The sequence below is a fragment of the Anastrepha ludens genome, chromosome 6, assembly GCF_028408465.1.
Source record: "Anastrepha ludens isolate Willacy chromosome 6, idAnaLude1.1, whole genome shotgun sequence".
Classification (NCBI taxonomy): Eukaryota; Metazoa; Arthropoda; class Insecta; order Diptera; family Tephritidae; genus Anastrepha; species Anastrepha ludens.
In genome coordinates this window covers 50,108,250-50,121,292 of record NC_071502.1, presented here as the reverse complement: position 1 = coordinate 50,121,292, position 13,043 = coordinate 50,108,250, and the positions used below count along the sequence as shown (strand labels likewise).

General features: G+C 35.2%; 2 protein-coding genes and 1 pseudogene across 3 annotated transcripts; 1 reads left to right on the top strand and 2 right to left on the bottom strand.

The window, feature by feature from the left end:
• Nucleotides 1-2,023: 2,023 nt before the first annotated feature.
• LOC128868954 (5S ribosomal RNA) lies at nucleotides 2,024-2,140 on the top strand (annotated as a pseudogene).
• Nucleotides 2,141-2,672: 532 nt separating this feature from the next.
• On the bottom strand, nucleotides 2,673-10,652 carry LOC128867604 (putative inorganic phosphate cotransporter). Of its 2 annotated transcripts, none has more exons than XM_054108992.1 (4): nucleotides 10,339-10,652; nucleotides 6,222-6,358; nucleotides 4,491-5,564; nucleotides 2,673-4,409 (listed from the first exon to the last, which is right to left on the bottom strand). In XM_054108992.1, the coding sequence occupies exons 1-4, from the start codon at nucleotides 10,358-10,360 to the stop codon at nucleotides 3,990-3,992; spliced, it is 1,653 nt and encodes a 550-aa protein (XP_053964967.1). In that variant the 5' UTR covers nucleotides 10,361-10,652; the 3' UTR covers nucleotides 2,673-3,989. The 2 variants fall into 2 exon arrangements, with proteins under 2 accessions (XP_053964967.1, XP_053964968.1); XM_054108993.1 differs by lacking the exon at nucleotides 10,339-10,652 and adding an exon at nucleotides 9,810-10,132.
• Nucleotides 7,914-8,456, bottom strand: LOC128867605 (uncharacterized). Its single transcript, XM_054108994.1, has 2 exons — nucleotides 8,318-8,456; nucleotides 7,914-8,241 (listed from the first exon to the last, which is right to left on the bottom strand). Exons 1-2 carry the CDS (start codon nucleotides 8,334-8,336, stop codon nucleotides 7,931-7,933), a joined length of 330 nt encoding a protein of 109 aa, XP_053964969.1. The 5' UTR covers nucleotides 8,337-8,456; the 3' UTR covers nucleotides 7,914-7,930.
• Nucleotides 10,653-13,043: the final 2,391 nt, after the last annotated feature.

Here is a 13,043-nt window from a genome sequence, read left to right as displayed (position 1 = left end):
TCGGTAACATTTACCACAGTGACGTGTGTGGCTTACGAAAGGTCTGTGAAACGCGCCATTTAGAAAGGAACAGCAATACTTCAAAAGCACCTGCGTCAATTTGACGCATACTAACTTTATAGGGTTAAAATTTAAAACAAATTTACAGTGAATTCAAAAAAGTACCATGCAACACTAACCTTAACATAAACTGACAAAACTGCATTCAGGCGGACTTAACGTGTTTACTTTTAGCACAAATTGACAATGGGAAAATTGTAGGGATATGTATTAAATCTTTATACACTCATTCAAATAATTCATATACAGGGTTTGATTAAAAAGTAATGAGCCTTCTCGCGCGGAGCGTCTGCCAAGCGATCAACCGAATGCACCTTGATTGGACCTTCCCCTTCCACTAGAAGCCGGCCCCTGTTCTCTGGCAACAGCGGTGCAGTCAACATCGATCCGCACGTGAAAGCTGTTTTAAAAGTGTGTTAGGATTTTGCAGTGGCGAAAATGCAGCGATCGTTGGAGCAACTTTACTCGATCAAATTTTGCGTAAAGCTAAACAAAACGAATACCGAAACCATTGGGCTACTCAAGGAGGCTTAGTGGGACCAATCTCTGTCCAGTGCCCAGGTAAAACGGTGGCACAAGTCACCATGACCCATGAAGGCGCGCATGTCGAAATCCAAGGTCAAAACCATGCTGATCATCTTTTCCGACTCTCGAAGCATCGTCCACAAGGAGTTTGTACCTCCAGGAAGCACTGTAAATTCGGCATTTTACAAAGAAGTGCTCCTTTGGCTGAAAAACAGCGTTGCCCAGGTTCGGTCTGACCTCGTCAACAAATGGACTCTTCATCATGACAATGCGCCGGCACACAACGCCTTCCTCTGCACCTCTGCATTGGCCAAGATGAGAGTTCCGGTGCTTCCCCACCCTGTGACAGCCGAATTGAACGCGATTCCGGCGGATGAGCTTAAAATGTTTCCGGCGGTGAAAGGACCGCTGACAGCGGTGAATTGACGCTCAAGGGTCCTATTTTGAAGAATAGTAAATGTATAAGCCAAAAGGTTTAATAAAACTGCTTACTTCTCAATCAAACCCTGTAAGTAGATATGGTGATGATATCGCAATAGTGGCAAGGAACAAAATATGTCTCATTGAAACCTTCTGTAATATTGAATTTCGTGCGAAATCAGTAGGCCTTAGAATAAATAAAGGCAAAACTAAATATCTAAAAGTCTCCGGCAGCGAAAAAAGACTAAGTCCTGAAAACATCCAAGTCGGGACATTAACCTTTGAAGGTGTTCAACACTTCAAATAATTGGGAGTGTTAATAAAAAATGACAACAGTAGTTACGACACAATACAAGACAGAATAATGGCAGCAACCAAAGCATATTATGCCCACACAAAATTCGTGAAGACCAAACTGCTCACACGTGAATGTAAACTCCGCCTCTACCAGTCAATAATACTACCGGTGCTGTTCTACGGCTGCGAGTGCTGGACATTGACAAGGAAAGACGAAAGTAGCTTAAGAGTTTTCGAACGAAAAGTACTCCGAAGGGTGTTTGGCCCCATACGCTGCAACGATGGAACGTACCGAATACGCTACAATGATGAGTTGCTGAGCTTATGCCAGAGAGAAGACGCCGTGAAATACATTAAATCCCAAAGGCTTCGATGGTTAGGGCTCACTGTGCGCATGGAAGACAGCCGCCCCCAAAAATCTTTTTTATCAACGAATTGTCTAATGACTTGAGCCCGAGGACGTCCAAGGTTAACCTGGCTTGACCAAGCCATAGCCGACCTGAAAAAACTACGAGTTAGGAGGTGGAGATCTGTTGCTATGAACCGTGCAGATTGGAAGAGGATTGTAGATGAAGCTAAAGCTCACCCTGAGCTATAATCGCTACCTGATGATGATGAGATATGGTAATGATTTCTTTAGGGCCTTGTTAATTGTTTGAATGCTCCGCATATGCTATGTTATGTGTGATATAATAGTTGATATATTTGAAAAGTTTAAAGTAAGTATAAATACCACGCTGAAAACATCGGTTCTCATCCGATCACCGAAATTAAGCAGCCTCGGGCGCGGTTAGTACTTAGATGGGGGACCGCTTGGGAACACCGCGTGTTGTGTTGATGACCAACAATTTTTTCTTTATTTCTTTTTTCTTCATCTTATTTTTGCATTTTTTATTAATATAATATTTATTTCAAATTATAATTTTATACTCTACTCTTATATTAACGTTTGCTATGTGTATTTCAATCAGTTCAATGCTCGTCAATGAATTTCTCTACTCCTTTTTACTTCATTTAGTTAGTCAAATTATTTAATTCGTTTATTTATGTAATCACTCTTTTAATGTTTTCTCATTTACTTTATTTAGTTAAATAATTGATTTTATATTTTATAAAATAAGGTTGCAACAGTCAAACAAAAACTACATACAGCAATCAAACACTTACAACTGGGATAATTCAGAAATTCACAATAAATGAGTACACCACAAATGAATAACGGTTTATTTTCAGTTTTCGTGTCATAGGCGGTGTTTTTTTTTTTCTTAAAGAAGAAAACATAAATGACAACAGACAAGTTCAGTAGAACAGTAATTGCAGAGCGAAAACTACCACCACTGATGAGTTCGGCCAAACAACTAACAGAAGTGTACGCGCCAACTATTTATTTTATTTATTTAAATTCATAAATTCAAAAATTTCAAACATAAACAATTAATAACGTAACTTAAATTAGACTTCATTACAATACATGATAATTTAAAAACTAATTTGCAATTTGATGATGTTTATAAAACATTTCTCTATCCGCAGCCGTCTCACTCCGCTGAAGTCACCATAATGTTGTTTATCATTTATGTATGGACATATGGATGTAAAAAGGAAATGTGCACCCACTAACTAGAAGATTGTTGTGGTATTTTAGGCGCAAATTTATTTGCTACACATTAATTAATATACAAATGCCGTACTTTTAGATGTCACCCTATAAGCAATGTGTAGTCGACTATGAAAACAAACGACTTTTATTTCAATGACGATAAATTACAAGGTCATCCGTAGCAATATTGTGAGACTAACTTAGGCTGTAATGTCTTCAGAGATCCAGCAGCAAAATTTCACACTTATCAGTCGTTGTTCAGTCAGCAGCGGATTATCATGTGCGTAGATTGTGTTATTTTGTTTTTCCTATATCACCCACGCAATGTATTTCGTAAACAAACAGTTGTTATGAACCAGGAATGACAGAAACAAGATTGCGCCCATCAGAGAGTGCGTGACGTCACGTTTGCCGAGTTGTGCAGTGTTGCGAACCATTTGCTCTTCGCAATTAATTCAGTGTTTTTCTATACCCAAAATGCGAAAATTTTTAAGTTTGATGTTTTTTTTTTTTTTTCAATTTAAAGCTACTGAAACTCTAAGTTAAAAAAACTATATTATTAAACAAAAGAAGGTTAAAAAAGGTCTCTCTGAAAAGAGTTTAGTGCTAATGAAAATTTGTTGGTTCTTATAAAATTTGATATTTTGAAAGTGCAAATTTAATTTTTTGTTCCTTTTAAGGTTATGCAAGTATATTAAATCTTCTTCTCTCAACTCTTCTTAAGATTGAAAACCTTTATACACATTTTAAAAAGTGTTTGAACTTACTGAGAAGAACTTACTTTGTTACGAAGAGCAAATGGTTGGCAACACTGCACAACTCGGCCAATGGGACGTCACGCACTCTCTGATGGGCGCAATATTGTTTCTATCATTCTTGGTTATGCCCCATGTGACGTTAGCCAATCGGCTGATTCTTTTAAATTCGCTGAGAGCCGATTAACGGTCTGATCTGAATTCTTTTCACCAGGTTTCATTAGTAGGTATTCTTATGCTCTTGCAATCAGTTGTTGTTCAGACTGCACCAAAGTAGCATGAATGAGGCAGCGTAGGTTTTTTATTTCTTCGTATATTTCTAATTTCTACCTTTACAGTTTCGTAGTATCCATTCCCCCATCTCCGTTTGCTTTAGCGCTTTTCATTGCCTCAGTCGTTGCTTTTTCACCCTTCAATTCTTCTGATGTAATCAACTCAAATGCTTTGTTACAAATGCCATTTAATTGTTCGCGGCCAGTGATTTTATCTGCATGTAAATTTTCCAAAGTCAATGTACCATTTTTCTTTTCTTCGGCTATTGTCAGAATCTGCGATTCCTCAGACAATTTTCTTTCACTCCTTTCAAGCTTTGGATCACTATACGTTTCAGCATCTGCATTATTACGAGTCAGAAAGTCAGGTGCGTCCCATGGTTGGGTTTCGGCAGATCCACCCAAAATAAAAACTAGATTTCCAATGAATAAAACTGCCGCTGATATAATGAAGACGATGCGCCAAAGTGAGCGATTGTGCTTCATACAAAGAAAAACAAACATAAAAAAAGAAACAAAGGTTAAGTTTAAAATTTTAATTTACTCCTTTATAGAACTCACCTCGTCCGTTACAACAACCCCGACAAGTAATGGTGTTAGAATTGGCACAAAGTTAGCAATCGTATTGATAATGCCCATCAAAATACCTGCATGATTAGGCGTTAAATCGATCGTATTCAATGTGGAACCAATTGTCGCTCCCGCACTTATGCCTATAGCTGAGGTTATGAGCACGATCCCTAGTGTTTGTTGCTCTTCGTCCAGATAACTGATGCCGACAAGCATAGCTGCTGGTGTCCAAAATGCAATTGTATTTACTGTTTTACGTAAAACTGTCAGTGTTGCTATTTGCTTGCCAAGTAAAAGATTCATAAAAAAGAGATAAAAATATGACAGTATCCACATTGTCACATAGGGTAGTGAAGAGTAGAGGGCATTACTCTTTATATTCATATTCATTACACCAGCCATATACGAAGGCAACTCGGTTTGCAGTGTTGAAAATGCCCAAATTTGTGCACAACGCGTCACCAGAAGACTTAGGAAAGGCACTGAAGTAAAGAAAGCCGCCCATGGTACAGGAATATTCTTTTTATGGAAATTACTTGCATGTTTTAAGTCCGATTCAATGTACTGGCATTCTTCAGGTGTTATAAAACGTGCTGAAGGCGCATTATCAAAACCAAAAAATATCCAAATTAAACACCAAGCAAAGCAAATGACGGCTGATATATAAGATATGCCAGGCCAACCAAGTGAGCTGCTAGCTATGAAACCACTAAGACCCATAGCTATCACAACACCACTATCGCAGCCTGAATGACTAAGTCCACCCAAAAGATTGCGTTCGCTATTTGGTGCCCATTTCCCGATATGCTGATGTATAGCCGGACACAAGACGCCTTGCGATAGACCCATTGCCAAGCGTATGGCGCAATATGCTTTCCAACTACCGAAATAGACGAACCATGGTGTTGAAATACTGCAGAGTGCAGAGAAAAAAGTTGAAAAGAATATTACTATTTTGGAGCCAAAACAATGACTCAAATAACCACCCGGAAACTGTGTTATCACATAGCCCCAATAGAAGCTCGATAAGACGTATGATTTCTGCTTTTCATTCCAATCGTACTCCTGTAACAAAATTTCAAAAGGAGGAAAAACTAATATTAGGAAAAACAAGAATTGTAGTATAAATTAATGTAAATTAAATCTATGGTTGTATGGAAACATAGCATAAGTCGAAAATGACAGTTTCGATACCTCGCCCATTTCCTTGCCCAATTTATAAAAACAAAATTTCAAAACAAAGCTGATGGCCTAGCCGGTAATCCTTTAAAATCATTATGATTGTAATTCATTACTTTACCAATTTTTAAATACAAAAAAAAAATAAATATACAAAAATTCAAAACAATCAAACAATATCCAACCAATTAATCAATATTAGAAAAATTTATTAAATCTGTGGCTGTACGGAAGAGGAGTATAAGTCGAAAATGACAGTTTCAAAATGTCGCAAATTTTGTTAAATTTTTAAAAACGAAAATGTTGAATAAAGTATGCAATAATATACAAATTTTATATATCTGTGGCTGTATGGAAGAATAGCAAAATTCAAAAACTACAGTTTCGAGACCTCGCCAAATTTGTCTAACTTGCGAAAACAAAAATGTTCAATAAATTATTTAAAAATTAATTGAAATTATTGAAAGGAAATGAATTAGTTGAAAGGAAGAATATCTTAAGCCAAAAATGGCAGTTTCGAGTCGTCGATAAATCGTATCTTACCGGAAAATTTGGATTCGTTGTATTGGCATTTGTCATGGCCACCACAGCCACCGAAACATTTAAGCGGGCAAAATATAAGAACGTAATATTCAGGAATATAAGCAAGGCTTGCACATGCCGCATGCCAAAGCGAGGACCTAAAAATAATAAACAAAATTATTAATAATTTTAATTTCAAAAGTGTTTCCTACGATTTTCACTTATTATACTATTAGCACTTATACAGTAGAAAAAATACTAATTATTATTAAAATAATGCAAACAAAATTACAAAACTAATAAATAAGGCATTACAAATTACGTTCATACATACATACATACATAAAAATATACAGGTGCGAAAATGGCTAAGTAATTATATTCGCTCAGTCTACTGCTGGGCGGGTCGATTTAAAAATCGACCATTGCTCTGTGAAAATCATATTCTAGGGATCAAAATAAGAAACTTTGCCGGAGGAACCATACCTCTAAAACGAATTCTGATGTCCCCCAATTTAATCATTTCCCCTCTTTACTAAGTTTCCCACCTTTTCTGAATACCGTTATTTGAGCCTTTGAGTGGTTTACTTCAAGGTTCCACAGGTTGCAGTAGCTTTCAAGGTTATTGATCATCTCTTGTAGTTTGCCTGGGTGATCCCCTATCAAAATAATGTCATCCGCATACATTAGAAGTCTAATATTTTCCCCTTCTATGTCTATTGGCGACAATAAGCATCCCTATTTGACGCCTGAATTTGTTTTGAATGTATCTTAAATTTCCGAGTCATTCCATACAATTGTCTTTGTATCGCTGTATACATATATTCTATATGAACTTCACTAGTTTCGTTGCAAGGCCAATATAATGTGTCTTATATATCAAGGCGTTTCTTGATACTCTATCAAACACCGCTTTAAAGTCGACAAAATACGCGTAAACTTTCTTCTTTTTTTCGATTCTTAAATGGGCAATAGCGGTTAAATTGAATATATTGTCAACTGTGGAGTAATTCTTTCTGAAGCCGGCTTGATACTCGTTTAAAATACTGCTCTTTTCAGTCCAAGAGGTTCTTCTTTCGTTAATTATGCCCATCATAACTTTAACAATACAGTTCATGAATGAAATTCCTCTGTAGTTTCCTACTAGGGCAGGACCCCCTTTTTTGAAGATAGGAAAAACTACGACTACTTTGCATTTATCGTAAAGATTTGTATAAGCACTTGCCATAGCCGTAATGAAAGTAACGGTGGCATTTTTTAAGAACTCATAAGGAATTCTATCAATCCCTTGAGCTTCAGCAGGGCTAGCAGATTTTCAAAATAAACCTTAAATTCATGTGTTGATGTGGCGGAACTTATTTAAAAAGCTTCACACTTCATCTTCTTAAAAAATGTTCATTATATTTTTATGAAAGTACTAGCATCACCCAGTGGGCTTCGCACCACCATACATAAAATGTTTTTTTTATATCGCAAGAAATTTTTCATATTAAGTTTTCTTTATAGAACTCGTAAAATATTTAAACAGTTTAATTAGTGGATTTTTTTCATTCAACATACTTTCTAAAGATGTCACAATAGCCTTTTCTGTACTTTTTAAAATTTGATTGTGGTGGCCACCTATATACAGGTAAGGTGAAAGAGCCGATAAAAACTTGTAATTAAACTTTGATTCTTTAATTTCCATTTCAATTTTTTACGCTAAATAAATTATGCTAAAATAAATAAAGTTAAACATGTTTTTCCAAGGGCTCCTGGAGCATTGAATTTTTTAATATATTTTCGTCCAAAATGACTTGCAAATCGATAAATGCATCATTGATTATTGCGTCACGCAAATGTATGTATTCCTCTGATCTCAATCGGGCTTGACTCTGACGGATGAAATTGAATAGCTCACTTTCAATTTTGGCGTACATATCGACGATATATTGATGCGAAAGTTGATTGCATCGCAAAATAAAATTGTTTTCTTGAGGGCGAATCATCAATCGATACGAATAAAAATTCATCGCACTGACGGTTTTCGTTGATTTTTGACCTGCAATGCAAAAATTAATTAGCGTATGAAAATTATTTAAAAATCATATTTAAACAAAAATAAAATGTGTATGTACCAGTTGTTGGATTTATCATTGGTATGTTGATTTGATAGCCATCGTCCCCTCTCCAAAACAAAATGGGGTATTGCAATGCATCATAACAGCGATGGAGTTCTGAAATACGTTGTAATTGCTCATTTCTACGATACAAAACAATATCTCGTTACCGAAACTGTTCACCAACCACAACAATGGCTACTTCATCAATCGTTGGTACATTGAATCGTCTGGCGTGCTCCCCAATTGGTGTTTTATCGGCTTTTATTATGATTTTGTGGCCATCGGTGGGCATCAGATCGAGTGCCACTTTGAACAATTTCACCAATTCATTGTGTTGATGGAACATTATTTGCAATTAATTCACGATTGATCTTCTCGTATTCGTCGAAATTGCACAGCGCTGATCTAATTCACGATTCTCATCACCAATAAAATATATTTGCAAAAACTGAATTCCAACGACAGCAAACTAATATTAACATAATACACTTACAACCACAACAGTACAACAGAAACGCTCATAAGCATAAAATGTCATAACTCAGGAACGGCTGCACCGATTTCAACCAAACTTCACACAAACCACCTCCTTAAAGATAGAAAAGAACTCTAAAATTTGTGTGCCAATCGGTTCGGCGGCTCTTGAGTTATAAGATTACCAAGGAAATGTAACTTCTTTTTATATATATAGATAACTAATTTTTTGGTATCCAATTTTATAGCTCCGCAAAATTTTAATATAATAAAATGTACTTTCTAAGAAATCTCTTTGATTTTTATACATTTTTTTCGACGATATTGCGCATGTTCTCCATAAAAAAATGCATGAACATTTTGTTTTGTGGTTTTTTGATTTTTTTTTTATACATTTTTCCCGCAGGTCGTGCGCATTTTCGTAAAACAAATTCCGTAAAACAAATGCACGATGACTTTCTGCTGTTGTTTTGTTTTATTTTAATAAAGTGCAAGTTTGAAGTGGTTTAAAAATCTAATTTATTTTTTTTAAATAAATGACTAAATCGTCGTGCATTTGTTATATGGAGAAAATGCGTCACAATGTCGTGGAGAGAATGTATTGTATTATATTAAAAACCAACTGAGTGTATTAGCAACTTCAAATCTACACTTGGTTGAACAAAAATTCAATTAGCTATAAAACTGCATACCAAATATATTCCTAGAAATGCTTATTAAAGCCCATGGAATTTTGATGGATTTATATTCTTTGTTTTTATAAAAAATGCATGCAAAAAAATACCGAAAAATTGCGAAGACTTGTCAAAATGTTGAGCTGCTGTACTTTTTTGGCGGGGTCGTACAAAAGAGCAGCACTTTTTCGCAGGCCGTATAATGAAAGCACACGAAAATTTAAAATTTTAGGTTTCGTCACCAGCTTTTCAAAACAAAGTTTGGTATGCGAAAGGCTGTCACTTTCTTTTACATTACAATACTTAAAAAAAAGTTATTTTTAGAGACATTTTTCTGAATTTTGATTTATTACACTGACCCACTGAAAATATTCCCAAATTATGCTGCTTTTCATCGCTACAATGGCTTAACCCTTTCAATTTTCGCTTTTAACAGTCACAGTAAGAATTGTATGATGGTGATGATGATTAATTGCTATCGCGCCGATCACTAGGCGCATAGTGTCAGTGAATGAATTGTATAGATGAGGGTAATGTGCCTGTAATCTTAATGCAGTTCACTCCATGCGTGCGAAGTTCATTTCGGTAAAAAATATTAATCTCTTTGTTTTCTATTTTATTTATTTATTTTTTGTTTGTTTGTTTTGCAAATAGGTTGTGCACTATTATAAAACACTTTTTTGAAGTTCAAATGTGGTTAAATAGTTTAAACTCAATTAAAAACTTTATATATTACTTTTTATGTATCTAAGAATATTTCAAGTTGGAGCCATTATTTTTATTTATTTATTTATTTTCAAAAGAACTTGCAATGATATTATTCATACATATATGCAGTTTTATATTTTTTTATAAATTATTTTTTTTAATTATTTATTCACTTTTTACCTTTATTTATCGTTGGTGTCATTTTGTCGCACTTCCAGGCACTTTAAAATATTTCTTTTATTTTTATTTGATTGTTCAATGAATTATTTTTTAAATAAAATACAGTTTTTTTCAAATTTAAACTGCTTTTTCGCGAATTTCATCTAAATTTTAGTTGGCGCTTAAGAAATCAAACTATCACCACCGTCCGCAAATGATGAACTGCATTAAAAAGTCAATGGTTGCATGGTGCCAAGTCCATTACGATATCCGAGAAGGTTCGAGTAATTATTTAAACCATTGAACGCTTACGCACGACTGACGTGAGACCCGCTGGTGGCTTATCACTACTGTAAAATAATAATAGCTGTAGTTGTCTGGTATACCTAGGTTTTACATATTTTCATACTGCACTCTACAGGCAGTGTTCGCGGCGTTTTGGAAAACAAAGCGATTAATTAGCAAACAAATTACATTCCACGTTCTCTCAGATAATATTTGCTGTAAGTTCAGAAGTTTTTATATATTTGCAAATTCTGCACATTACTCACCATCACGATATCTTTATGGTCGGACACAAGCGCTGAAGGATGTGGATGTCTGGTAGCTTCTATAAAAATCTCGGGCGATTTATTTCTCAAAATTATGACCTACGTCTTGATGTTGCCACAGAAAAGGTGGCTTTGCAGTTTTTCACCTGCAGTCTACCTAAAATTGCAAATATTTTTTATTGAAAACTACATGTTTTAGAACAGAAATATACTCTTAGTTTTGCCATGGCCAGTTGAGGGGGAGCTTACGTTAGTTGGTCTTTGTACTCGGGAAAAAGAAGCACATTGCGAGAATTTTCTCTAGCGGGACAATTTAACAAAATATAATTCCTTAATTGCACATATAGCAATATGACGCCATAATAAAAAAAAACACATTTTAATAACAATGGCTTCAATGTTTTTAGTTAAGCCTCCCTAATTAAAGTAATGTGGCATTCTTTTACAAACGGGGCAGAAAAAGAGAAATACATTTCAGGACTATTTCTTATATTTTATCTTATAAGTTCGCAAAAAATGTTGATTCTCTCTATTTTCTAATATATTACAATATATATACATTTTTTTTATACAATAATTTCTATTTGGTTATTAGTTTATTAAACTAACTTCCCTTATGGGAGGTAATTACCTGGAAATCTTTATGAAAATTTATTTTTAAAAACTGTTTTATAATTTTTATTTTACATCTGAGCATTTTCATGTCAAGTGATCCAATTAATTTTGATATTGTAGTTAATTTTTCTGAACATTTCTTTGTTTTTAAGTTTCGTGTAATAAGTTAAAAACTGAAAAAAATTGAAAAAATGTTGAGAATTTTGATGTAGAGTTGTTTACTGTTCTTTTACACATCACATTTGTTTGTTAATTTTTATTATTGTATAAAATATAATATACTTTTTGGACAAAGATTTTACTTCTTTTTTTAATTTCTTGGAAAAAAGTTTTTTTTAGCCATGATTAAAAAAAACTCAGCCTCACATATTTTTTTCTCCTTTTTTCGTTAATAGATGTTACTATGCTCAGTAAAGGTTGTAAGTTTCATAATTGTATCCGCATTACTTCTTCTCCATATTCAAATATGGATATGGGAATAAGTTACCGCCCTCGTAAAAGAAGTGTCGCTGGTGATACTACTTTTGTGTGGTAACTTGAAGGTGTATATGTGAGGCCTCGATCGCAGTAGTTGACATTCGTCGATTTCGCAATTTCGACGCGAGTGATAAAGATCGCGAAGGGGCACCGAAAAACTTCGCAGATACCCAACTACAACAATTACTGGATGAAGACGAATGTCGAACCCTTGATGAGATGTCCGAAGAGTTGGATGTTGACTGATCAAGCGTCGGTAAACATTTGCATGCGATGGGAATGGTCCATAAAGCAGGTAACTGGGTGCCCCATCAGTTGAAGGAGAGTGATATCGGGAGACGTTTGGTGACGTGTGAGATAATTCTCGAACGGCAGAAAAGAAAAGATTTCCATCTTCACTGGCAATGAAAAATGGATCTATTATGATAACCTTAAACGTCGAAAATGTTGGAGCCTGTCAGGTGAACCAGGTCCATCGACAGCGAAAAAAAATATTCACGCTTCAAAGGTTATGTTGTGCATCTGTTGTAGGTAGGCTACACGTTGCCGTATTCCCCAGACATTGTACCTTCGGATTACCATCTGTTGCGACCAATGCAGTCAGCTCATATTGGAGAACGGTTCACTTCTTACGAGAGCAACGGATACTGGCTTAATGAATGGATCAAGTCCAAAGAACCCGAGTTTTTCGTCAGAGGAATCCGTTTGATGCCTGAAAGATGGAGTAAAGTTGCAGTTTTATACTTCATATAATATCAGGTATTATTTAATTGTTTAAATAAATCGTAACTTTGGCTAAAAAAAGACGGAAACCTATACCCAATACTTCGCTCAAGAAAGCTCAAAAAGCTCTCCCAATTTCATGATTTGTAAGAATTAAATAGATGGCAACCGTGACTAAGCTGATGTGTTTTATGAATTTTGTTGCCTACGCTCGAAAAATAAGTTTTGAAATACAGTGCACTCGCGGTAACTCGAATAGCCGCTAAGTCGAACGACGTGCTAACTCGAACACATTTTTTCCCCTATTGACTTCTTTGTAACTCGAACAATAAAAAAGCGCTATAACTCGAACAAAAAAAC

Coding starts and splice junctions, on each gene's coding strand:
- LOC128867604 (XM_054108992.1), bottom strand. CDS start 10,360: ATGACACCAACGATAAATAAAG. Junction 5,565..6,221: donor CAACGAATCCAAATTTTCCG/GTAAGATACGAT, acceptor ATTTTGTTACAG/GAGTACGATTGGAATGAAAA. Junction 4,410..4,490: donor GGGTTGTTGTAACGGACGAG/GTGAGTTCTATA, acceptor CTTTGTATGAAG/CACAATCGCTCACTTTGGCG.